Source organism: Panulirus ornatus, chromosome 31, assembly GCF_036320965.1.
Source record: "Panulirus ornatus isolate Po-2019 chromosome 31, ASM3632096v1, whole genome shotgun sequence".
NCBI lineage: Eukaryota > Metazoa > Arthropoda > Malacostraca > Decapoda > Palinuridae > Panulirus > Panulirus ornatus.
The window spans coordinates 16,447,501-16,473,060 of NC_092254.1; the positions used below are offsets into that span (position 1 = coordinate 16,447,501).

Here is a 25,560-nt window from a genome sequence, read left to right on the forward strand (position 1 = left end):
CTCTCATCCCCAACTGACTTCATACTTGCCCCTCTTTCCAAAACTCTTGCATTCACCTCCCTAACAACCCCATCCATAAACAAATTAAACAACCATGGAGACATCACACACCCCTGCCGCAAACCTACATTCACTGAGAACCAATCACTTTCCTCTCTTCCTACACGTACACATGCCTTACATCCTCGATAAAAACTTTTCACCGCTTCTAACAACTTGCCTCCCACACCATATATTCTTAATACCTTCCACAGAGCATCTCTATCAATTCTATCATATGCCTTCTCCAGATCCATAAATGCTACATACAAATCCATTTGCTTTTCTAAGTATTTCTCACATACATTCTTCAAAGCAAACACCTGATCCACACATCCTCTACCACTTCTGAAACCACACTGCTCTTCCCCAATCTGATGCTCTGTACCTGCCTTCACCCTCTCAATCAATACCCTCCCATATAATTTGCCAGGAATACTCAACAAACTTATACCTCTGTAATTTGAGCACTCACTCTTATCCCCTTTGCCTTTGTACAATGGCACTATGCGCGCATTTCGCCAATCCTCAGGCACCTCACCATGAGTCATACATACATTAAATAACCTTACCAACCAGTCAACAATACAGTCACCCCCTTTTATAATAAATTCCACTGCAATACCATCCAAATCTGCTGCCTTGCCGGCTTTCATCTTCCGCAAAGCTTTTACTACCTCTTCTCTGTTTACCAAATCATTTTCCCTAACCCTCGCACTTTGCACACCACCTCGACCAAAACACCCTATATCTGCCACTCTATCATCAAACACATTCAACAAACCTTCAAAATACTCACTCCATCTCCTTCTCACATCACCACTACTTGTTATCACCTCCCCATTTGCGCCCTTCACTGAAGTTCCCATTTGCTCTCTTGTCTTACGCACTTTATTTACCTCCTTCCAGAACATCTTTTTATTCTCCCTAAAATTTAATGATACTCTCTCACCCCAACTCTCATTTGCCCTTTTTTCACCTCTTGCACCTTTCTCTTGACCTCCTGTCTCTTTCTTTTATACGTCTCCCACTCAATTGCATTTTTTCCCTGCAAAAATCGTCCAAATGCCTCTCTCTTCTCTTTCACTAATACTCTTACTTCTTCATCCCACCACTCACTACCCTTTCTAATCAACCCACCTCCCACTCTTCTCATGCCACAAGCATCTTTTGCGCAATCCATCACTGATTCCCTAAATACATCCCATTCCTCCCCCACTCCCCTTACTTCCATTGTTCTCACCTTTTTCCATTCTGTACTCATTCTCTCCTGGTACTTCCCCACACAAGTCTCCTTCCCAAGCTCACTTACTCTCACCACCCTCCTCACCCCAACATTCACTCTTCTTTTCTGAAAACAGGAGTTGTGGAAGTATGTGATAGAATGTAAGAAAGTAAATTCTCGATTAATATGGGTAAAACTGAAAGTTGATGGAGAGAGATGGGTGATTATTGGTGCATATGCACCTGGGCATGAGAAGAAAGATCATGAGAGGCAAGTGTTTTGGGAGCAGCTGAATGAGTGTGTTAGTGGTTTTGATGCACGAGACCGGGTTATAGTGTTGGGTGATTTGAATGCAAAGGTGAGGAATGTGGCAGTTGAGGGAATAATTGGTATACATGGGGTGTTCAGTGTTGTAAATGGAAATGGTGAAGAGCTTGTAGATTTATGTGCTGAAAAAGGACTGATGATTGGGAATACCTGGTTTAAAAAGCGAGATATACATAAGTATACTTATGTAAGTAGGAGAGATGGCCAGAGAGCGTTATTGGATTACGTGTTAATTGACAGGCGCGCGAAAGAGAGACTTTTGGATGTTAATGTGCTGAGAGGTGCAACTGGAGGGATGTCTGATCATTATCTTGTGGAGGCAAAGGTGAAGATTTGTATGGGTTTTCAGAAAAGAAGAGTGAATATATATATATATATATATATATATATATATATATATATATATATATATATATATATATATATATATATATTGTTTTTTTCTTACTGTTTTTCATAAGTTGTCGCTGTCTCCCGCGTTAGCGAGGTAGCGCAAGGAAACAGACGAAACAATTCCCCAACCAACCCACATACACATGTATATACATACACGTGTATATGCATACATGTATATACGTGTATATACATGTATGTATGTACGTGTATATACATATATATACACGTGTATATACATGTATATACACGTGTATATACATACACATGTATATAGATGTATATACATACACGTCCACACACTCAAATATACATACCTATACATCTTAACGTATGCATATATATATAGACACACAGACATGTACATATATACACAAGTACATAAGTCATACTGACTGCCCTTATTCATTCCCATCGACATCCCGCTACACATAAAATGAAAAACCCCTCCCCCGCAAGTGCACGAGGTATCGCTAGGAAAAGACAACTAAGGCCACATTCGTTCACACTCAGTCTCTAGTTGTCATGCATAATGCATCAAAACCACAGCTCCCTTTCCACATCCAGGCCCCACACAACTTTCCATGGCTTACCCCAGACGCTTCACATTCCCTGGTTCAATTAATTGACAGCACGTCGATCCCGGTATACCACATTGTTCCAATTCACTCTATTCCTTGCACACCTTTCACCCTCCCGCATGTTCAGGCACCCGATCACTCAAAATCTTTTTCACTCCATCTTCTCCCAGTTCTCCTCGTTCCCTCCACCTCTGACACATATATCATATTTGTCAATCTTTCCTCACTCATACTCTCCATGTGACCAAATTATTTCAAAACACCCTATTCTGCTCTCTCAACTACACTCTTTTTATTACCACACATCTTTCTCACCTTTTCGTTATTTACTTGATCAAACCACCTCACACCACAAACTGTCCTCAGACATCTCATTTCCAGCACATCCACCCTCCTCCGCAGAATCCTATAGCCCACGCCTCGCAAACATATAACATTGTTGGAACCACTACTCCTTCAAACCTACCCATTTTTGCTTTCCAAGATAATGCTCTCGACTTCCACCCATTTTTCAACGCTCCCAGAACGTTCGGCCCTCCCTCACCCTATGAGTCACTTCCGCTTCCATGGTTCCATCCGCTGCCAGGTCCACTCACAGATATCTAAAACACTTCACTTCCTACAGTTGTTGTCCATTCAAACTTAGTTCCCAATTGACTTGTCCCTCAACCCTACTGGATCTAATAACCTTACTCTTATTCACATTTGCTCTCAGGTTTCTTCTTTCGCACGCTTTACCAAAGTTAGTCACCAGCTTCTGCAGTTTCTCACCCGAATCAGCCACCAACGTTGTATCATCAGCGAACAACTGACTCACTTCCCAAGTTCTCTCATCCACAGCAGACTGCATACTTGCCCCTCTCTCCAAAACTCTTGTATTCACCTCCCTAACAACCCCATCCATAGACAAATTAAACAACCATGGAGACATCACGCACCACTGCCGCAAACCAACATTCACTGAGAACCAGTCATTTTTCTCTCTTCCTACAAGTACACATGCATTACAATCTCGATAAAAACTTTTCACTTCTTCAAACAACTTACCTCCCACACCATATATTCTTAATACCTTCCACAGAGCATCTCTATCAACTCTATCATATGCCTTCTCCAGATACATAAATGCTACATACAAATCCATTTGCCTTTCTAAGTATTTCTCGCATGCATTTTTCAAAGCAAACACCTAATCCACACATCCTCTACCACTTCTGAAACCACACTGCTTTTCCCCAATCTGATGCTCTGTACATGCCTTCACCATCTCAATCAATATCCTCCCACATGATTTCCCAGGAATACTCAAGAAACTTATACCTCTGTAATTTGAGCACTCACTCTTATCCCCTTTGCCTTTGTACAATGGCACTATGCACGCATTCCGCCAGTATTCAGATTCCTCACCATGAGTCATACATACATTAAATAACCTTACCAACCAGTTAACAATACAGTCACCTCCTTTTTTTTTTTATATATTCCACTGCAATACCATCCAAACCCGCTGTCTTGCCGGCTTTCATCTTCCGCAAAGCTTTTACTGCCTCTTCTCTGTTTACCAAATCATTCCCCCTAACCCTGTCACTTTGCACACCACCTCGACCAAAACACCCTATATCTGGCACTCTATCATCAAACACATTCAACAAACCTTCAAGATACTCACTCCACCTCCTTCTCACATCACCACTACTTGTTATCACCTCCCCATTAGTCCCATTCACTGACCTTCCCATTTGTTCCCTTGTCTTGCGTACTTAATTTACCTCCTTCCAAAACATCTTTGTATTCTCCCTAAAATCAAACGTTGCTCTCTCACCCCAACTCTCATTTGCCCTCTTTTTCGCCTCTTGTACCTTTCTCTTGACCTCCTGCCACTTTCTCTAATACATCTCCCAGTCATTTGCACTATTTCTCTGCAAAACTCGTCCAAGTGCCTCTCTCTTCATTTTCACCAATAACATTGCTTCTTCATCCCACCACTCATTATCCTTTCTAATTCTATCAACAAGAAAGGTACCCTTTTGTGGCGAGGTGGCGACAGGAATGAATGAGGGCAGACAGTATGAAATATGTACACATGTATATATGTATATGTCCGTGTGTGTATATTTGTGTACGTTGAGATGTATAGATATATATATGTCCTGTGTGTGAACGTGTATGTATATTCATGTGTATGTGGGTGGGATGGGCCATTCTTTCGTCTGCCTCCTTGAGCTACCTCGCTAACGCAGGAGACAGCGACAAAGTATAATGAAATAATATAATATGATATATGTGTTGTAAAAGATGAAGAGCTTGTAGATTTATGCGCTGAAAAAGGACAGGTGATCGGGAATACATAGTTTAAAAAGAGAGCTACACATATGTATACGTATGTAAGTAGGAGAGATGGCCAGAGAGCGTTATTGGATTATGTGTTAATTTATGGGCGCGAGAAAGAGACTTTCAGATGTTACTCTGGTGAGAGGTGCAACTGGGGGGATGTCATATCATTATATTGTGGAAGCGAAAGTGAAGACTTGTTGAGGTTTTCAGAAAAGAAGAGAGAATCTTGGGGTGAGGAGAGTGGTGAGAGTAAGTGAGCTTGGGAAGGAGACTTGTGGTTGACTGAGTGCAGAATGGAAAAAGGTGAGAGCAAAGGACGCAGGGGGAGTGGGGGAGGAATTGGATGTATTTAGGGAAACAGTGATGGATTGCGCAAAAGATGCCTGTGGCATGAGAAGCGTGGGATGTGGGCATATTAGAAAGAGTAGTGAGTGGTGGAATGAAGAAGTGAGATCATTAGTGAAAGAGAAGAGAGAGGCATTTGGACGAGTTTTGCAAAGAAATAGAGCAAATGATTGGGATATGTATAAAAGAAAGAAGCAGGAGGTCTAGAGAAAGGTGCAAGAGGTGAAAAAGAGGGCAAATGAAAGTTAGGGTGCGAGAGTATCATTAAATTTCAGGGAGAATAAAAAGATGTTTTGGAAGAAGGTAAATAAAGTGCGTAAGTTAGGATAACAAATGGGGACATCGGTGAAGGGGACAAATGGGGAGGTGACAACAAGCAGTGGTAATGTGAGGACATGGAGTGAGTATTTTGAAGGTTTGTTGAATGTGTTAGATGATAGAGTGGCAGATATAGGGTGTTTTGGTCGAGGTGGTGTGCGAAGTGAGAGGGTTAGGGAGAATAATCAGGTAAACAGAGAAGAGGTAGTAAAAGTTTTGCGGAAAATGAAAGCCGCCAAGGCAGCTGGTTTTGGATGGTATTGCGCAGTGGAGTTTATTAAAAAAGTGGATAACTGTATTTTTGACTGGTTCGTAAGGATATATAGTGTGCGTATGACTCATGGTGAGGTGCCCGAGGATTGGCGGAATGCATGAATAGTGCCATTGTCCAAAGGTAAAGGGATAAAGGTGAGTGCTCATATTACAGAGGTACAAGTTTGTTGAGTATTCCTGGGAAATCATATGGGAGGGTATTGATTGAGAGGATGAAAGCATGTACAGAGCTAATATTTTATTGGGGAAGTGCAGTGTGGTTTCAGAAGTGGTAGAGGATGTGTGGATCAGGTGTTTGCTTTGGAGGATGTATGTAAGAAATACTTAGAAAAGCATATGGATTTGTCTGTAGCATTTATGGATCTGGAGAAGGCATATGATAGAGTTGAGAGAGATGCGTTGTGGAAGGTATTGAGAATATATGGTGTGGGAGGCAAGTTGTTAAAAGCAGGGAAAAGTTTTTATCGGGGATGTAAGGCATGTGTACGAATAGGAAGAGAGGAAAGTGACTGGATCTCAGTGAATGTCGGTTTGCGGCAGGGGTGCCTGACGTCTCCATGGTTGTTTAATTTGTTTATGGATGGGGTTGTTAGGGAGGTGAATGCAAGAGTTTTGGAGAGAGGGGCAAGTATGTAGTCTGTTGTGGATGAGAGGGCTTGGGAGGTGAGTCAGTTGTTGAATGCTGATGATATAGCGCTAGTGGCTGATTCGGGTGAGAAACTGCAGAAGCTGGTGACAGAGTTTGGTAAAGTGTGTGAAAGAAGAAAGCTGAGGGTTATTAGGTACAGTAGGGTTAAGAGACAAGTCAATTTGGAGGTAAGTTTGATTGCAGAAAAACTGGAGGAAGTGAAGTGTTTTAGATATCTGGGAGTGGATTTTGCAGCGGATGGAACCATGGAAGCGGAATTGAGTCACAGGGTGAAGGAGGGGGTGGAAAGCAAAAATGGGTATGTTTGAAGGAATAGTAGTTCAAACAAAGTTATTCGGTAGCGAGGCGTGGGCTATAGGTAGGGTTGTGCGGAGGAGGGTCGATGTGTTGGAAATGAGATGTTTGAGGATAATATGTGGTTTGATGTGGTTTGATCGAGGAAGTAATGAAAAGGTAAGAGACACATAGGGTTATAAAAAGAGTGTGGTTGAGAGAGCAGAAGAGGGTGTATTGAAATGGTTTGGTCACATGGAGGGAATGAGTGAGGAAAGATTGACAAAGAGGATATATATGGACGGAACGAGGAGAAGTGGGAGGACAAATTGGAGGTGGAAGGATGGAGTGGCAAAGATTTTGGGCGATCGGGGCCTGAACATGCTCGAGGGTGAAAGGTGTGCAAAGGAATAGAGTGAATTGGAACGATGTGGTATACCGGGGTCGATGTGCTGTCAATGGATTGAACTAGGGCATGTGTAGCGCCTGGGGTAAACCGTGGAAAGTTATTTTGGGCCTTGTTGTGGAAAGGAAGCTGTTGTTTTGATGCATTATATATGACACCTAGAGACTGAATGTGAACGAATGTGGCCTTTGTTGTCTTTTCCTAGCGTTAGCTCACGCGCTTGCAGGGGTAGGGGGTTGTCAGTCCATGTGTGACGGGGTGGCGACGGGATTGAATATAGGCGGTAAGTATGAATTATGTACATGTGTATACATGTATATATATCGAGGTAGCGCAAGGAAACAGACGAATTAATGGCCCAACCCACCTACATGCACATGTATATATATACACGTCCACACACGCAAGTATACATATTTATACATCACAACGTATACATATATATACATACACAGACATATATATATATATATATATATATATATATATATATATATATATATATATATATATATATATATATATATATATATATATATATATATATATATATATATATATATATATATATATATATATATATATATTTTTTTTTTTTTTTTTTTTTTGCTTTGTCGCTGTCTCCCGCGTTTGCGAGGCAGCGCAAGGAAACAGACGAAAGAAATGGCCCAACCCACCCCCATACACATGTATATACATACGTCCACACACGCAAATATACATACCTACACAGCTTTCCATGGTTTACCCCAGACGCCTCACATGCCTTGATTCAATCCATTGACAGCACGTCAACCCCGGTATACCACATCGCTCCAATTCACTCTATTCCTTGCCCTCCTTTCACCCTCCTGCATGTTCAGGCCCCGATCACACAAAATCTTTTTCACTCCATCTTTCCACCTCCAATTTGGTCTCCCTCTTCTCCTCGTTCCCTCCACCTCCGACACATATATTCTCTTGGTCAATCTTTCCTCACTCATTCTCTCCATGTGCCCAAACCATTTCAAAACACCCTCTTCTGCTCTCTCAACCACGCTCTTTTTATTTCCACACATCTCTCTTACCCTTACGTTACTTACTCGATCAAACCACCTCACACCACATATTGTCCTTAAACATCTCATTTCCAGCACATCCATCCTCCTGCGCACAACTCTATCCATAGCCCACGTCTCGCAACCATACAACATTGTTGGAACCACTATTCCTTCAAACATACCCATTTTTGCTTTCCGAGATAATGTTCTCGACTTCCACACATTCTTCAAGGCTCCCAGAATTTTCGCCCCCTCCCCCACCCTATGATCCACTTCCGCTTCCATGGTTCCATCCGCTGCCAGATCCACTCCCAGATATCTAAAACACTTCACTTCCTCCAGTTTTTCTCCATTCAAACTCACCTTCCAATTGACTTGACCCTCAACCCTACTGTACCTAATAACCTTGCTCTTATTCACATTTACTCTTAACTTTCTTCTTTCACACACTTTACCAAACTCAGTCACCAGCTTCTGCAGTTTCTCACATGAACCAGCCACCAGCGCTGTATCATCAGCGAACAACAACTGACTCACTTCCCAAGCTCTCTCATCCACAACAGACTTCATACTTGCCCCTCTTTCCAAAACTCTTGCATTCACCTCCCTAACAACCCCATCCATAAACAAATTAAACAACCATGGAGACATCACACACCCCTGCCGCAAACCTACATTCACTGAGAACCAATCACTTTCCTCTCTTCCTACACGTACACATGCCTTACATCCTCGATAAAAACTTTTCACTGCTTCTAACAACTTGCCTCCCACACCATATATTCTTAATACCTTCCACAGAGCATCTCTATCAACTCTATCATATGCCTTCTCCAGATCCATAAATGCTACATACAAATCCATTTGCTTTTCTAAGTATTTCTCACATACATTCTTCAAAGCAAACACCTGATCCACACATCCTCTACCACTTCTGAAACCACACTGCTCTTCCCCAATCTGATGCTCTGTACATGCCTTCACCCTCTCAATCAATATCCTCCCATATAATTTATCAGGAATACTCAACAAACTTATACCTCTGTAATTTGAGCACTCACTCTTATCCCCTTTGCCTTTGTACAATGGCACTATGCACGCATTCCGCCAATCCTCAGGCACCTTACCATGAGTCATACATACATTAAATAACCTTACCAACCAGTCAACAATACAGTCACCCCCTTTTTTAATAAATTCCACTACAATACCATCCAAACCTGCTGCCTTGCCGGCTTTCATCTTCCGCAAAGCTTTTACTACCTCTTCTCTGTTTACCAAATCATCTTCCCTAACCCTCTCACTTTGCACACCACCTCGACCAAAACACCCTATATCTGCCACTCTATCATCAAACACATTCAACAAACCTTCAAAATACTCACTCCATCTCCTTCTCACATCACCACTACTTGTTATCACCTCCCCATTTGCGCCCTTCACTGAAGTTCCCATTTGCTCCCTTGTCTTACGCACTTTATTTACCTCCTTCCAAAACATCTTTTTATTCTCCCTAAAATTTAATGATACTCTCTCACCCCAACTCTCATTTGCCCTTTTTTCACCTCTTGCACCTTTCTCTTGACCTCCTGTCTCTTTCTTTTATACATCTCCCACTCAATTTCATTTTTTCCCTGCAAAAATCGTCCAAATGCCTCTCTCTTCTCTTTCACTAATACTCTTACTTCTTCATCCCACCACTCACTACCCTTCCTAATCAACCCACCTCCCACGCTTCTCATGCCACAAGCATCTTTTGCGCAATCCATCACTGATTCCCTAAATACATCCCATTCCTCCCCCACTCCCCTTACTTCCATTGTTCTCACCTTTTTCCATTCTGTACTCAGTCTCTCCTGGTACTTCCTCACACAAGTCTCCTTCCCAAGCTCACTTACTCTCACCACCCTCTTCACCCCAACATTCACTCTTCTTTTCTGAAAACCCATACAAATCTTCACCTTAGCCTCCACAAGATAATGATCACACATCCCTCCAGTTGCACCTCTCAGCACATTAACATCCAAAAGTACCTCTTTCGCGCGCCTGTCAATTAACACGTAATCCAATAACGCTCTCTGTTCATCTCTCCTACTTACATAAGTATACTTATGTATATCTCGCTTTTTAAACCAGGTATTCCCAATCATCAGTCCTTTTTCAGCACATAAATCTACAAGCTCCACCATTTCCATTTACAACACTGAACACCCCATGTATACCAATTATTCCCTCAACTGCCACATTACTCACCTTTGCATTCAAATCACCCATCAGTATAACCCGGTCTCGTGAATCAAAACCACTAACACACTCATTCAGCTGCTCCCAAAACACTTGCCTCTCATGATCTTTCTTCTCATGCCCAGGTGCATATGCACCAATAATCACCCATTTCTCTCCATCAACTTTCAGTTTTACCCATATTAATCGAGAATTTACTTTCTTATATTTCTTTCTATATATGTTTATATATGTATCTTTTCTTTTCTTTCAAACTATTCGCCATTTCCCGCATTAGCGAGGTAGCGTTAAGAACAGAGAACTGGGCCTTTGAGGGAAATCCTCACCTGGCCCCCTTCTATGTTCCCTCTTTTGGAAAATTAAAAAAAACAAAAAATAATGAGAGGGGAGGATTTCCAGCCCCCCGCTCCCTCCCCTTTTAGTCGCCTTCTACGACACGCAGGGAATACGTGGGAAGTATTCTTTCTCCTTTATCCCCAGGGATATATATATATATATATATATATATATATATATATATATATATATATATATATATATATATATATATATAAATATATATATATATATATATATATATATATATATATATATATATATATATATATATATATATATATATATATATATATATATTGTGTGGGTGTTTGTGATTGAATGTAATAAAGTAAATTCTCGATTAATATGGGTAAAACTGAAAGTTGATGGAGAGAGATGGGTGATTATTGGTGCATATGCACCTGGGCATGAGAAGAAAGATCATGAGAGGCAAGTGTTTTGGGAGCAGCTGAATGAGTAGGTTAGTGGTTTTGATGCACGAGACCGGGTTATACTGATGGGTGATTTGAATGCAAGGGTGAGTAATGTGGCAGTTGAGGGAATAATTGGTATACATGGGGTGTTCAGTGTTGTAAATGGAAATGGTGAAGAGCTTGTAGATTTATGTGCTGAAAAAGGACTGGTGATATGGAATACCTGGTTTAAAAAGCGAGATATACATAAGTATACATATGTAAGTAGGAGAGATGGCCAGAGAGCGTTATTGGATTATGTGTTAATTGACAGGCACGTGAAAGAGAGACTTTTGGATGTTAATGTGCTGAGAGGTGCAACTGGAGGGATGTGTGATCATTATCTTGTGGAGGCTAAGGTGAAGATTTGTATGGGTTTTCAGAAAAGAAGAGTGAATGTTGGGGTGAAGAGGGTGGTAAGAGTAAGTGAGTTTCGGAAGGAGACTTGTGTGAGGAAGTACCAGGAGAGATTGAGTACAGAATGGAAAAAGGTGAGAACAAAGGAGGTAAGGAGAGTGGGGGAGGAATGGGATGTATTTAGAGAATCAGTGATGGATTGCGCAAAAGATGCTTGTGGCATGAGAAGCGTGGGAGGTGGGTTGATTAGAAAGGGTAGTGAGTGGTGGGATGAAGATGTAAAATTATTAGTGAAAGAGAAGAGAGCGGCATTTGGACGATTTTTGCAGGGAAAAAATGCAATTGAGTGGGAGATGTATAAAAGAAAGACAAGGTGAGCAAATGGGAAATTCAGTGAAGGGCGGAAATGGGGAGGTGATAACAAGTAGTGGTGATGTGAGAAGGAGGTAGAGTGAGTATTTTGAAGGTTTGTTGAATGTGTTTGATGATAGAGTGTCAGATATAGGTTGTTTTGGTCGAGGTGGTGTGCAAAGTGAGAGGGTTAGGGAAAATGATTTGGTAAACAGAGAAGAGGTAGTAAAAGCTTTGCGGAAGATGAAAACCGGCAAGGCAGCAGGTTTGGATGGTATTGCAGTGGAATCTATTAAAAAAGGGGGTGACTGTATCGTTGACTGGTTGGTAAGGTTATATAATGTATGTATGACTCATGGTGAGGTGCCTGAGGATTGGCGGAATGCGTGCATAGTGCCATTGTACAAAGGCAAAGGGGATAAGAGTGAGTGCTCAAATTACAGAGGTATAAGTTTGTTGAGTATTCCTGGTAAATTATATGGGAGGGTATTGATTGAGAGGGTGAAGGCATGTACAGAGCATCAGATTGGGGAAGAGCAGTGTGGTTTCAGAAGTGATAGAGGATGTGTGGATCAGGTGTTTGCTTTGAAGAATGTATGTGAGAAATACTTAGAAAAGCAAATGGATTTGTATGTAGCATTTATGGATCTGGAGAAGGCATATGATAGAGTTGATAGAGATGCTCTGTGGAAGGTATTAAGAATATATGGTGTGGGAGGCAAGTTGTTAGAAGCAGTGAAAAGCTTTTATCGAGGATGTAAGGCATGTGTACATGTAGGAAGAGAGGAATGTGATTGGTTCTCAGTGAATGTAGGTTTGCGGCAGGGGTGTGTGATGTCTCCATGGTTGTTTAATTTGTTTTTGGATGGGGTTGTTAGGGAGGTGAATGCAAGAGTTTTGGAAAGAGGGGCAAGTATGAAGTCTGTTGTGGATGAGAGAGCTTGGGAAGTGAGTCAGTTGTTGTTCGCTGATGATACAGCGCTAGTGGCTGTGAGAAACTGCAGAACCTGGTGACTGAGTTTGGTAAAGTGTGTGAAAGAAGAAAGTTAAGAGTAAATGTGAATAAGAACAAGGTTATTAGGTACAGTAGGGTTGAGGGCCAAGTCAATTGGGAGGTAAGTTTGAATGGAGAAAAACTGGAGGAAGTAAAGTGTTTTAGATATCTGGGAGTGGATCTGGCAGCGGATGGAACCATGGACGCGGAAGTGAATCATAGGGTGGAGGAGGGGGCGAAAATACTGGGAGCCTTGAAGAATGTTTGGAAGTCGAGAGCATTATCTCGGAAAGCAAAAATGGGTATGTTTGAAGGAATAGTGGTTCCAACAATGTTGTATGGTTGCGAGGCGTGGGCTATGGATAGAGTTGTGCGCAGGAGGATGGATGTGCTGGAAATGCGATTTTTGAGGACAATGTGTGGTGTGAGGTGGTTTGATCGAGTAAGTAATGTAAGGGTAAGAGAGATGTGTGGAAATAAAAAGAGCGTGGTTGAGAGAGCAGAAGAGGGTGTTTTGAAATGGTTTGGGCGCATGGAGAGAATGAGTGAGGAAAGATTGACCAAGAGGATATATGTGTCGGAGGTGGAGGGAACGAGGAGAAGTGGGATACCAAATTGGAGGTGGAAAGATGGAGTGAAAAAGTTGTTGAGTGATCGGGGCCTGAACATGCAGGAGGGTGAAATGCGGGCAAGGAATAGAATGAATTGGATCTATGTGGTATACCGGGGTTGACGTGATGTCAATGGATTGAATCAGGGCATGTGAAGCGTCTGGGGTAAACCATGGAAAGTTCTGTGGGGCCTGGATGTGGAAAGGGAGCTGTGGTTTCGGACATTATTGCATGATAGCTAGAGACTGAGTGTGAACGAATGGGGCCTTTGTTGTCTTTTCCTAGCGCTACCTCGCACACATGAAGGGGGAGGGGGATGGTATTCCATGTGTGGTGTGGTGGCGATGGAAATGAATAAAGGCAGACAGTGTGAATTGTGTGCATGGGTATATATGTATGTGTATGTGTGTGTATATATATGTGTACATTGAGATGTATAGGTATGTATATTTGCGTGTGTGGACGTGTATGTAGATACATGTGTATGGGGGTGGGTTGGGCCATTTCTTTCGTCTGTTTCCTTGCGCTACTTCGCAAACGCGGGAGACAGCGACAAAGGAAAATAAAAAAATAATATATATATATATATATATATATATATATATATATATATATATATATATATATATATATATATATATATATATATATATATATATATATATATATATATATATATATATATATATATATATATATATATATATATATATATATATATATATATATATATATATATATATATATATATATATATATATATACATATATATATATATATATATATATATCCCTGGGGATAGTTGAGAAGAATACTTCCCACGCATTCCTCACGTGTCGTAGAAGGCGAATAAAGGGGACGGAAGCGGTGGGCCAGAAACCCTCCCCTCCTTGTATTTTAACTTTCTCGAATGGGAAAGAGAAGAAGGAGTCACGCGAGGAGTGCTCATCCACCTCGACGGCTCAGATTGGGGTGTCTAAATGTGTGTGGATGTAACCAAGATGAGAAAAAAGGAGAGATAGGTAGTATGTTTGAGGAAAGGAACCTGGATGTTTTGGTTCTGAGTGAAACGAAGCTCAAGGGTAAAGTGCAAGAGTGGTTTGGGAATGTCTTGAGAGTAAAGTCAGGTGTTAGTGAGAGGACAAGAGCAAGGGAAAGAATAGCACTACTCCTGAAACAGGAGTTGTGGGAATATGTGATAGAGTGTAAGAAAGTAAATTCTAGATTGATATGGGTAAAACTGAAAGTTGATGGAGAGAGATGGGTGATTATTGGTGCATATGCACCTGGGCATAAGAAAGATCATGTGAGGCAAGTGTTCTGGGAGCAGCTGAATGAGTGTGTTAGTGCTTTTGATGTACAAGACCGGGTTATAGTGATGGGTGACTTGAATGCATACGTGAGTAATGTGGCAGTTGAGGGAATAATTGGTATACATGGGGTGTTCAGTGTTGTAAATGGAAATGGTGAAGAGCTTGTAGATTTATACGCTGAAAAAGGACTGGTGATTGGGAATACCTGTTTTAAAAAGCCAGATATATATAAGTATACATGTATAAGTTGGAGAGATGGCTAGAGAGCGTTATTGGATTACGTGTAAATTGATAGGCGCGCGAAAGAGAGACTTTTGGATGTTAATGTGCTGAGAGGTGCAACTGGAGGGATGTCTGATCATTATCTTGTGGAGGCGAGGGTGAAGATTTGTATGGGTTTTCAGAAAAGAAGAGAGAATGTTGGTGTGAAGAGAGTGGTGAGAGTAAGTGAGCTTGGGAATTAGACTTGTGTGAGGAAGTACCAGGAGAGACTGAGTACAGAATATAAAAAGGTGAGAACAAAGGATGTAAGGGGAGTGGGGGAGGAATGGGATGCATTTAGGGAAGCAGTAATGGCTTGCGCAAAAGATGCTTGTGGCATGAGAAGCGTGGGAGGTGGGTTGATTAGAAAGGGTAGTGAGTGGTGGGATGAAGAAGTAAGAGTATTAGTGAAAGAGAAGAGCGAGGCATTTGAACGATTTTTGCAGGGAAAAAATGCAAATGAGTGGGAATTTTATAAAAGAAAGAGGCAGAAGGTCAAGATAAAGGTGCAAGAGGTGAAAAAGAGGGCAAATGAGACTCTGGGTGAGAGAGTATCATTAAATTTTAAGGAGAATAAAAAGTCATTTTGGAAGGAGGTAAAGAAAGTGCGTAAGACAATGAAGCAAATGGGAAGGTCAGTGAAGGGGGCTAATTGGGAGGTGATAAGAAGTAGAGTTGATTTCAGAAGGATATGGAGTTGAATGTGTTTGATGATAGAGAGGCAGATATAGGGTGTTTTGGTCGAGGTGGTGTGGAAAGTGAGAGGGTTAGGGAAAATGATTTGGTAAATAGAGAAGAGGTAGTAAAAGCTTTACGGAAGATGAAAGCCGGCAGGTCAGCGGTTTTGGGTGGCATTGCAGTGGTATTTATAAAAATATAAGGGGGTGACTGTATTGTTGACAGGCTGGTAAGGTTATTTGATATATGTATGATTCATGGTGAGATGCCTGAGGATTGGCGGAATTCTTGCATAGTGCCAATGTACAAAGGGAAAGGGGATAAGAGTGAATTCTCAAATTACAGAGGTATAAGTTCGTTGGGTACTCCTGGGAAATTATATTAGAGGGTATGGATTGAGAGGGTGAAGGCATGTACAGAGCATCAGAATGGGGAAGAGTAGTGTGGTTTCAGAAGTGGTAGAGGATGTGTGGATCAGGTGTTTCCTTTGAATAATGTATGGGAGAAATACCTAAGAAAGAAAATGGATTTGCATGTAGCATTTATGGATCTGGAGAAAACATATGATAGAGTTGATAGAGATGCTCTGTGGAAGGTATGAAGAATATATGGTGTGGGAGGCAAGTTGTTAGAAGCAGTGAAAACTTTTTATCGAGGATGTAAGACATGTGTACGTGTAGGAATAGAGGATAGTGATTGGTTCTCAGTGAATGTAGGTTTGCGGCAGGGGTGCGTAATGTCTCCATGGTTGTTTAATTTGCTTATGGATGGGGTTGTTAGTGAGGTGAATGCAAGAGTTTTGGAAAGAGGGGCAAGTATGCAGTCTGTTGTGGATGAGAGTGCTTGGGAAGTGAGTCAGTTGTTGTTCGCTGATGATACAGCGCTGGTGGCTGATTCATGTGAGAAACTGCAGAAGCTGGTGACTGAGTTTGGTAAAGTGTGTGAAAGAAGAAAGTTAAGAGTAAATGTGAATAAGAACAAGGTTATTATATACAGTAGGGTTGAGGGTCAAGTCAGTTTGGAGGTAAGTTTAAATGGAGAAAAACTGGAGGAAGTAAAGTGTTTTAAATATCTGGGAGTGGATCTGGCAGCGGATGGAACCATGGAATCGGAAGTGAATCATAGGGTGGAGGAGGGGGCGAAAATTATGGGAACCTTGAAGAATGTTTGGAAGTCGAGAACTTTATCTCGGAAAGCAAAAATGGGTATGTTAGAAGGAATAGTGGTTCCAACAATGTTGTATGGTTGCGAGGCGTGGGCTATGGATAGAGTTGTGCGTAGGAGGGTGGATGTGCTTTAAATGAGATGTTTGAGGACAATATGTGGTGTGAGGTGGTTTGATCGAGTAAGTAATGTAAGGGTAAGAGAGATGTGTGGAAATAGAAACAGTGTGGTTGAGAGAGCAGAAGGGGTGTTTTGAAATGGTTTGGTCTCATGGAGAGAATGAGTGAGGAAAGATTGATCAAGAGGATATATGATTTAAAAGTGGAGGGAACGAGAAGTGGGTGACCAGATTGCAGATCGAAAGAAGGAGTGAAAAAGATTTTGAGTGATCGGCGCCTGACCATTTAGGAGGGTGAAAGGCGTGCAAGGAATAGAGTAAATTGGAACAATGTGGTATAACGGGGTCGACGTGCTGTCAATGGATTGAACCAGGGCATGTGAAGCATCTGGGGTAAACCATGGAAAGTTCTGTGCTGCCTGGATGTGGAAAGGTAGCTGTGGTTTCAATGCATTATTACATGACAGCAAGAGACAACAATACAGTCACACCCTTTTTTAATAGATTCCATTGCAATACCATCCAAACCTGCTGCCTTTCATCTTCCGCAAAGCTTTTACTACCTCCTTTCTGTTTACCAAATCATTTTCCCTAACCCTCTCACTTTGCACACCACCTCGACCAAAACACCTATATCTGCCACTCTATCATCAAACACATTCAACAAACCTTCAAAATACTCACTCCATCTCCTCACATCACCACTACTTGTTATCACCTCCCCATTAGCGCCCTTCACTGAAGTTCCCATTTGCTCTTTTGTCTTACGCACTTTATTTACCTCCTTCCAGAACATCTTTTTATTCTCCCTAAAATTTAATGATACTCTCTCACCCCAACTCTCATTTGCCCTTTTTTTCACCTTTTGCACCTCATGTTTGCGAGGTAGCGCTAGAAAAAGTCAACAAAGGCCTCATTCATTCACACTCATTCTCTAGCTGTCATATAATAATGCACCGAAACCACAGCTCCCTTTCCACATCCAGGCCCCACAGAACTTTCCATGGTTTACCCCAGACGCTTCACATGCCCTGGTTCAATTCATTGACGGAACGTCGCGCCCGGTATACCATATGGTTCCAATTCACTCTATTCCTTCCACCCCTTTCACGCTCCTGCATGTTCAGGCCCCGATCACTCAAAATCTTCTTCACTCCATCTTTCCACCTCCAAATTGGTCTCCGACTTCTCCTCGTTCCCTCCACCTCTGACATATATATCCTCTTGGTCAATCTTTCCTCGCTCATTCTCTCCATGTGACCAAACCATTTCAAAACGCCCTCCTCTGCTTTCTCAACTACAATCTTTTTCTTTCCACATATCTCTCTTACCCTTACATTACTTACTTGATGAAACCACCTCACGCCACATATTGTCCTCAAACATCTCATTTCCAGTACATCCACCTTCCTGCGCACAACTCTATCCATAGCCCACGCCTCGCAACCATACAACATTGCTGGAACCACTATTCCTTCAAAACATACATATTTTTGCTTTCCGAGATATTGTTCTCGACTTCCAAACATTTTTCAAGGCTCCCAGAATTTTCGCCCCCTCCCCCACCCTATGATTCACTTCCGCTTCCATTGTTCCATCCGCTAAAACACTTTACTTCCTCGAGTTTTTCTCCATTCAAACTTACCTCCCAATTGACTTGACCCTCAACCCTAATGTACGTAATAACCTTGCTCTTATTCACATTTACTCTCAACTTTCTTCTTTCACACACTTTACCAAACTCAGTCACCAGCTTCTGCAGTTTCTCACATGAATCAGTCACCAGCGCTTTATCATCAGCGAACAACAACTGACTTACTTCCCAAGCTCTCTCATCCACAACAGTCTGCATACTTGCCCCTCTTTCCAAAACTCTTGCTTTCACATCCCTAACAACCCCATCCACAAACAAATTAAACAATTATGGAGACATCACACACACCTGCCGCAAACCTACCTTCACTGAGAACCAATCTCTTTCCTCTCTTTCTACACTTACACATGCCTTACATCTTCGATAAAAACTTTTCACTGCTTCTAACAACTTGCCTCCCACACCATATATTCTTAATACCTTCCACAGTGCATCTGTATCAACTCTATCATATTCCTTCTCCAGATCCATAAAGCTACATACAAATCCATTTGCTTTTCTAAGTATTTTTCACATACATTCTTCAAAGGAAACACCTGATCCACACATCCTCTACCACTTCTGAAACCACACTGCTCTTCCTCAATCTGATGCTCTGTACATGCCTTCACCCTCTCAATCAATACCCTCCAATATAATTTATCAGGAATACTTAAGAAACTTATACCTATGTAATTTGAGCACTCACTCTTATCCCCTTTGCCTTTGTACAATGGCACTATGCAAGCATTCCGCCAATCCTCAGGCACCTCACCATGAATCAAACATACATTAAATAGCCTTACGAACCAGTCAACAATAGGGTCACCCCCTTTTTTAATAAATTCCATTGCAATACCATCCAAACCTGCTGCCTTGCTGGCTTTCATCTGCCTAAAAGCTTTTACTACCTCTTCTCTGTTTAACAAACTATTTTCCCTAACCCTCTCACTTTGCACACCACTTCGACCAAAACACCCTATATCTGACACTCTATCATCTAACACATTCAACAAACCCTCAAAATACTCACTCCATCTCCTTCTCACATCACCACTACTTGTTATCACCTCCCTATTAGCCCCCTTAACTGAAGTTCCCATTTGCTCCCTTGTCGTACTTACTTTATTTATCTCCTTCCAAAACATCTTTATGTCCTCCCTAAAATTTAATGATACTCTCTCACCCCAACTCTCATTTGCCCTCTTTATCATATCTTGCACCTTTCTCTTGACCTTCTGCCTCTTTCTTTTATACATCTCCAACTCATTTGCATTTTTTCCCTGCAAAAATCGTCCAAATGCCTCTTTCTTCTCTTTCACCATTATTCTTACTTCTTCATCCCACCACTCACTACCCTTTCTAATCATCCCACCTCCCACGCCTCTCATGAATTAGTGTCTTTTAAGACGTTCTGTAATACAAACTTATATATTATCAAACTGAGTTGTCTAGCTGTAAAACTTGTTGTTTTAGGAGTAAAATATTTGTATAAGGATCGGCAAGTACCAGGGACGGAACTCAGAAAGACCAACTAATAATTCATATATATGACAATCTGCTAAATGACATCGGCCTTTTGGTCTAGGGGTATGATGCCTGCATTAGGTGCAGGAGTTCCCGGGTTCAAATCAATGAAAGGCCCATCCATTATACATCTCTAAACCTATTACTTGATTATTTAACTTCTCAAACGTCAAGATGTGTCTCTTAGCTCGAACATACCTTTATGACACACGCCTGAGACCTTTATACCGAAATTATCTGAATATAAAAACCATATTTCTATATTATTTGATATTGCTTGGGACTTCCCTGTGAAGATCTCGAGACATCTGGAAGTTTGTTAGACAGGGATGAGGCCTGTGTTTGTCTGTGTCTATGTAGAATTTGTTTATGTTGTTCCAATCACAGACATGTCTTTGTGTGTATTTATATGCCTGCCTTTTGGAATTTGAGTGCTTTCATACATGTGTGTGTGTGTGTGTGTGTGTGTGTGTGTGTGTGTGTGTGTGTGTGTGTGTGTGTGTGTGTAAGTCTGTGTGTGTGTATGTGTGTATGTGTGTGTGTGCGTGTGCGTGTGTGTGTATGTGTGTGTGTGTGTGTGTATGTGTGTGTGTGTGTGTGTGTGTGTGTGTGTGTGTGTGTGTGTGTGTGTGTGTGTGTGTGTGTATGTGTGTGTGTATGTTTGATGTGTATGTGTGTGAGGACCATATCATGACATACAGAGAGTAGCCAAGTATTAAGATCATATGTTGTGGGATGTATAATAGTCAAGTACATATGTTATGGAGAGTGATCAGGTGGAGAAGGAGCAAGAACGATTAGAGATCAAGGAAGGAGTGAGAGTGCAAAGCAGAAGAGTATGAAGGAAGGGAGGGAGTTAATTGCTAAGGAGAAAAAACAAGTCAGGAAGGAGGAAGGTAATACGTGAAAGTAAGAAAAATCTTTCAAATGAGCATGAACCCGGTAAGCATTGTCGAAGGAGGGAAGACAGATGGTGTAAGGGCAGGCATCAGAGAAAGAGAGAGAGTAAATGGATGAATGCATCCTGCGTTTGGCACAGAAGCTGTATTTCGTTTTCATATTCTGCCAGAGGAAGACGCTAAGTTCTCCCCTAGGACGTTAGACACAATGGTGAGTAAAGTTTTGATCATTGTTGACACGGTCTTTTGCAAAACCTGGTGTTCCTGTGGGTTATTGCAAAAACTGAATATATGGACAATTTTTCTTGTTGTAGGAGGAAGCCCATTTTTTGTCTCAGTGCCGAAGGCAATGACATAGAAACTTTGGAGTGAGAAGTTGATAGGCAGGTAAGAAAACAGATATAGATAGCTTTAGGACCATGATTTGGATCCCAGTACTTTGTGGTATTTTAACACTTGGAGGAATTGGATGCGAAGGGTTTCTAAAGAAAGAGGTCATTCATTAGTAACTAGAATTCTTTCAATGAGCAATATACTATGTATGCTACTGATAAAGGATATCTTAAGCATGTGTTTTGAATTCGTAATATCAATAGAGAAGGTTATAGGTGAGGTTATTCAATTTATGAATAGTTAAATGACTTCAGTATGAAATCAAGTAAATAGTATAGTGAATTCATAACATAAGAATTGATTTACCAATTAAAGTCCTTGAGAGCAGTAGTGTTCATATTTTTGATGATAGACTTGAAAATTATTTTGATATCAATCCACGAATAACATTAATTACACCTTAGCTTTATGAATTCATTGCATGTCTTCCTCTTTGAAAAATGTGTGTATACTTCTATCTATCAATTAGTATGTAATCCACTGATAATCTTTTACCTTCTTTCCTACTCACCCACGTATGATTTCATACGTCATTTTCTATTGAAACCTTGTTTTCATAGACACCAACCCTATTTCAGCTTTCAACTCCAAAAGATGTTTACATTTTTTTTAACCGTATCAACGGGTTCCCTACGCCCCCCTTATAAGCCACTTTTTCATATAAAGTCACCCATCAATAATACCCGATCTCCCTCTTCACAATTACTGACACGCTCACCCACTCACTCTGTACATTATCCATCTTGGATGCGAATAGTATCATCACACGCCTCTTGTAATCCACTTCCATGTTTACCCACATCACTTACGAGCTCACCGACTTGCACTCTCTCACACATTTTCATGATCTTACCGTCACACCAACCCACGACTTTACTCCCAGAGACATTCCCAAACCATTATTCCCTCTATTCCCTTGACTTTTTATTCACTCATAGCCAGAACCTTCAGCTTTCTGTTCTCAAACATAACATATTACCTACCTCACCTCTCTTCCCATCTTGTTTACAAGCACACATACTCAGACACCACATCCTAATTCTTCAGTAAGGATGAGCTTTCTTTACTTGGCTCCCTCGTATGCTCCTTCATTTAGAAACTGAAATACAAGAAATGAAAGGATTACAACCCCACCCTCTTCCGGTCCATTATGCTACCTTCTATAGCCTAGTTGCTAAGTTAATCAGATTTTTAACTAAAAGTTCACAAAAGGTATAAATCTCATGCTCACGAATTAACTTTAATACCCTCAAGTTATTTGTGTTTCTTATGAATAGTATGTGGGAGCCATATATATCTTAGTCTGCGTTTTCTTTCTATCTCTTTTCTTTTGTCGCTTGCAGTGAATAAAAGTCTTTACTTTATAGCGGAAGAAACATGGAAAGATTTTTTACGCTTTATTAAGGCTATCGGGGCATATACTATTACACCCTCATCGAAGATAAGTAGATTGGATAAAATACATAATGATATCGTCAGATAAAAGAAGTATATCAAACCAGGGGTTTATGTGAGTTACTCAGGTGATGGTACACCAAATCAACAAAAGTTGGAAACATGTAAGAGCTTTGCAATATGAGTATATAAGGAATTATCAACATGAATAATCCTCGTGATGTTAGACGTCACACATAAACCAAAGGAAGTTGTATCCATAAAAGGGATCTGGTGGTGAAAGCGAGGTGATACAAGGGGAGAGACGGGTTTTCATACAAGTCCTCCCAATAGTTAGACAGAAACAGAGCCAACACAGATGTGTGACCATTACTCCAAGCTATGGTGAAAGTGACTACAGCAGATAAAGAGCTCTAAGAAGAATAATGATACTTATTCAGCATTCTATTTTATCGAAGCAGATTTTATAGTGTTCATTTTGTAGACTTTTCAGTAAAGCGCAAAGGAAATCAAATGCCTGTTAATTTGTTTTATTGAACAACTTAATGATACACTTTTAAAGTCTAATGTGCGTAATGCTGAAAATTAATAGCCAGCCCTATATCAATGGGTTGCTGTCGCCAGCCGGTGTCAGCTATGGTACACAGTAGGGCTGCTGAAGCTCTAGGCAATGTCAGCACACGGGGTATTCGACCGCTTCTTATGGCCTGTTGGTCTAGTGGTATGATTCTCGCTTAGGCACCGGTGCGAGAGGTCCCGGGTTCAACTCCCGGACAGGCCCGTATTTCTTTGGAATGAATTAGTGTCTTTTAAGACTTTCTCTAATACAAACTTATATATTATCAAACTAAGTTGTCTAGCTGTAAAACTAGTTGTTTTAGGAGTAAAATATTTGTATAAGGATCGGCAAGTACCAGGGACGGAACTCAGAAAAACCAACTAATAATTCATATATATGACAATCATCTAAATGACATCGGCCTGTTGGTCTAGGGGTATGATTCCTGCTTTGGGTGCAGGAGGTCCCGGGTTCAAATCAATGAAGGGACCATCCATTAAATATCTCTAAACCTATTACTTAACTATTCAACTCCTCAACCATCACGATGAACCTCTTAGCTTGTCAAAACGTTCATGAGACACGTCTCAGACCTTATGACCAAATCGTCTGAGTATCAAAACCATATTTATTTATTATTAGAACATTGCTTGGTACCCCCATGTTAAGATCTGGAGACATCTGGCAGTTTGTTAGACACGGGCGAGGTCTGTGTTTGCCTGTATGTCTATGTACTACTTGTTAATGTTCGTCCAATTACATAGATGTCTTTATGTGTAATTATATGACTGCTTCTTTGAATTTGAGTGCGTGTAGACATGTGTGTGTGTGTGTGTGTGTGTGTGTGTGTATGTCTGTGTGTATGTGTGTGTGTGTGTGTGTGTGTGTGTGTGTGTGTGTGTTTTGTTTAGAAAAAAAAGCCTCAGGTGTGTCATTCGGTCAGAATATTCAGCCTACTTGGATGAAAAAGATAAGAAAAGGTGATAAAGAACTGCACAGGATGAATCTACGAAGACAATCGTGAGTCGGCGATATAGTGAACAAATCTTATTCGGTCACTGACGTAGAACAATCAGAGCATCAGGCAACTCAAGCCCTTCCCACCTCTGGATGGAAATTAACACCAGACAGGAGTGAGGGCAGGACCCGGCAGAAGCCAAGGCAGGACCAGGCAGGAGCGAGAACATCCTTCAAGTGTTCAAGAACATAACCAAGTTATGAAATGATTTAGACAATCGTCATTGACATGCCTGATGACCCTCGCTATCCCAACTTTGCCTAAATTTGTACGTGAAACCTTTTTTAAACATTTACAAAAAACAACTTTATCATACACTCAAGGAACAATGCACAAGAGACTAGTAACATGGAGAAGGGGGGAGGAAAAGAAGTCGTGTTAATCCTATCTGTTATTAATGGCATATCAACATTCATTTTGAAGATCTCATTTTACCAAATTAGATTAAGAAACTCTTTGTGTTTGGCATGTGGCTGTGGCATGTGAATGTGGCTGTGGCATGTGGCCATGACTGTGGCTGTCGAATGTAGCTGTGGCTGTGGCATGTGTCCGAGGCTGTGGCTGTTGCACATGGCTGTGGCAGTGGCTGTGGTTTTGAATCCATATCGACGAACGTTATTCATTGAGATTCACGCACAAATCTGACGTACATCTGCCACACATCTGACATACATCTGCCACACATCTGAAAATCAAATAACAGCTGAAGAGACATACATAACCAAGTACAGCCTCAGTAAAATGATTTATTACCTAAACGTTTTTTGGGTTGGATACATATATAAATCTTCCCGTAATTGATATATGCATTTGCACAAGTCCTCTATCATACATATACATCTGAATAGTGTCCTCTTCAAACACGTGTCGGTGGAGACCCCGTTGCCCACCAACGTGAGACGAAGGGTATTCGATTATGTAAGTTCTCGAATAGTCGTTTCCCTTTTAGGAGTGATCATAGCCTAGCATTAGTGGTCCCGCCTCTTACCCAGGGGACACAGGTTCGATCCTGGCTGCTGGAGGTTAGTAATATATTTGGAAGATTTTTGC

At 41.1% G+C, this 25,560-nt stretch overlaps 1 protein-coding gene and 1 non-coding gene across 2 annotated transcripts in view; one reads left to right on the forward strand and one right to left on the reverse strand.

Annotated features, from left to right (window-relative positions):
* Positions 1–25,133, reverse strand: part of LOC139758858 (glutamate receptor ionotropic, kainate 2-like) — a 146,677-nt gene extending 121,544 nt beyond the window's left edge. Inside the window, exons 1-2 of the mRNA XM_071680723.1 lie at positions 24,946–25,133; positions 24,556–24,680 (exon numbers count right to left, since the gene is read on the reverse strand). Coding sequence (XP_071536824.1) covers positions 24,556–24,680; positions 24,946–25,133 — 313 coding nt within the window. The remainder of the gene's footprint in view (positions 1–24,555; positions 24,681–24,945) is intronic.
* Positions 23,638–23,714, forward strand: TRNAP-AGG (transfer RNA proline (anticodon AGG)). Its single transcript is given in 2 exon segments — positions 23,638–23,673; positions 23,679–23,714. It is a non-coding gene; the product is annotated as a tRNA-Pro (tRNA).
* Positions 25,134–25,560: the final 427 nt, after the last annotated feature.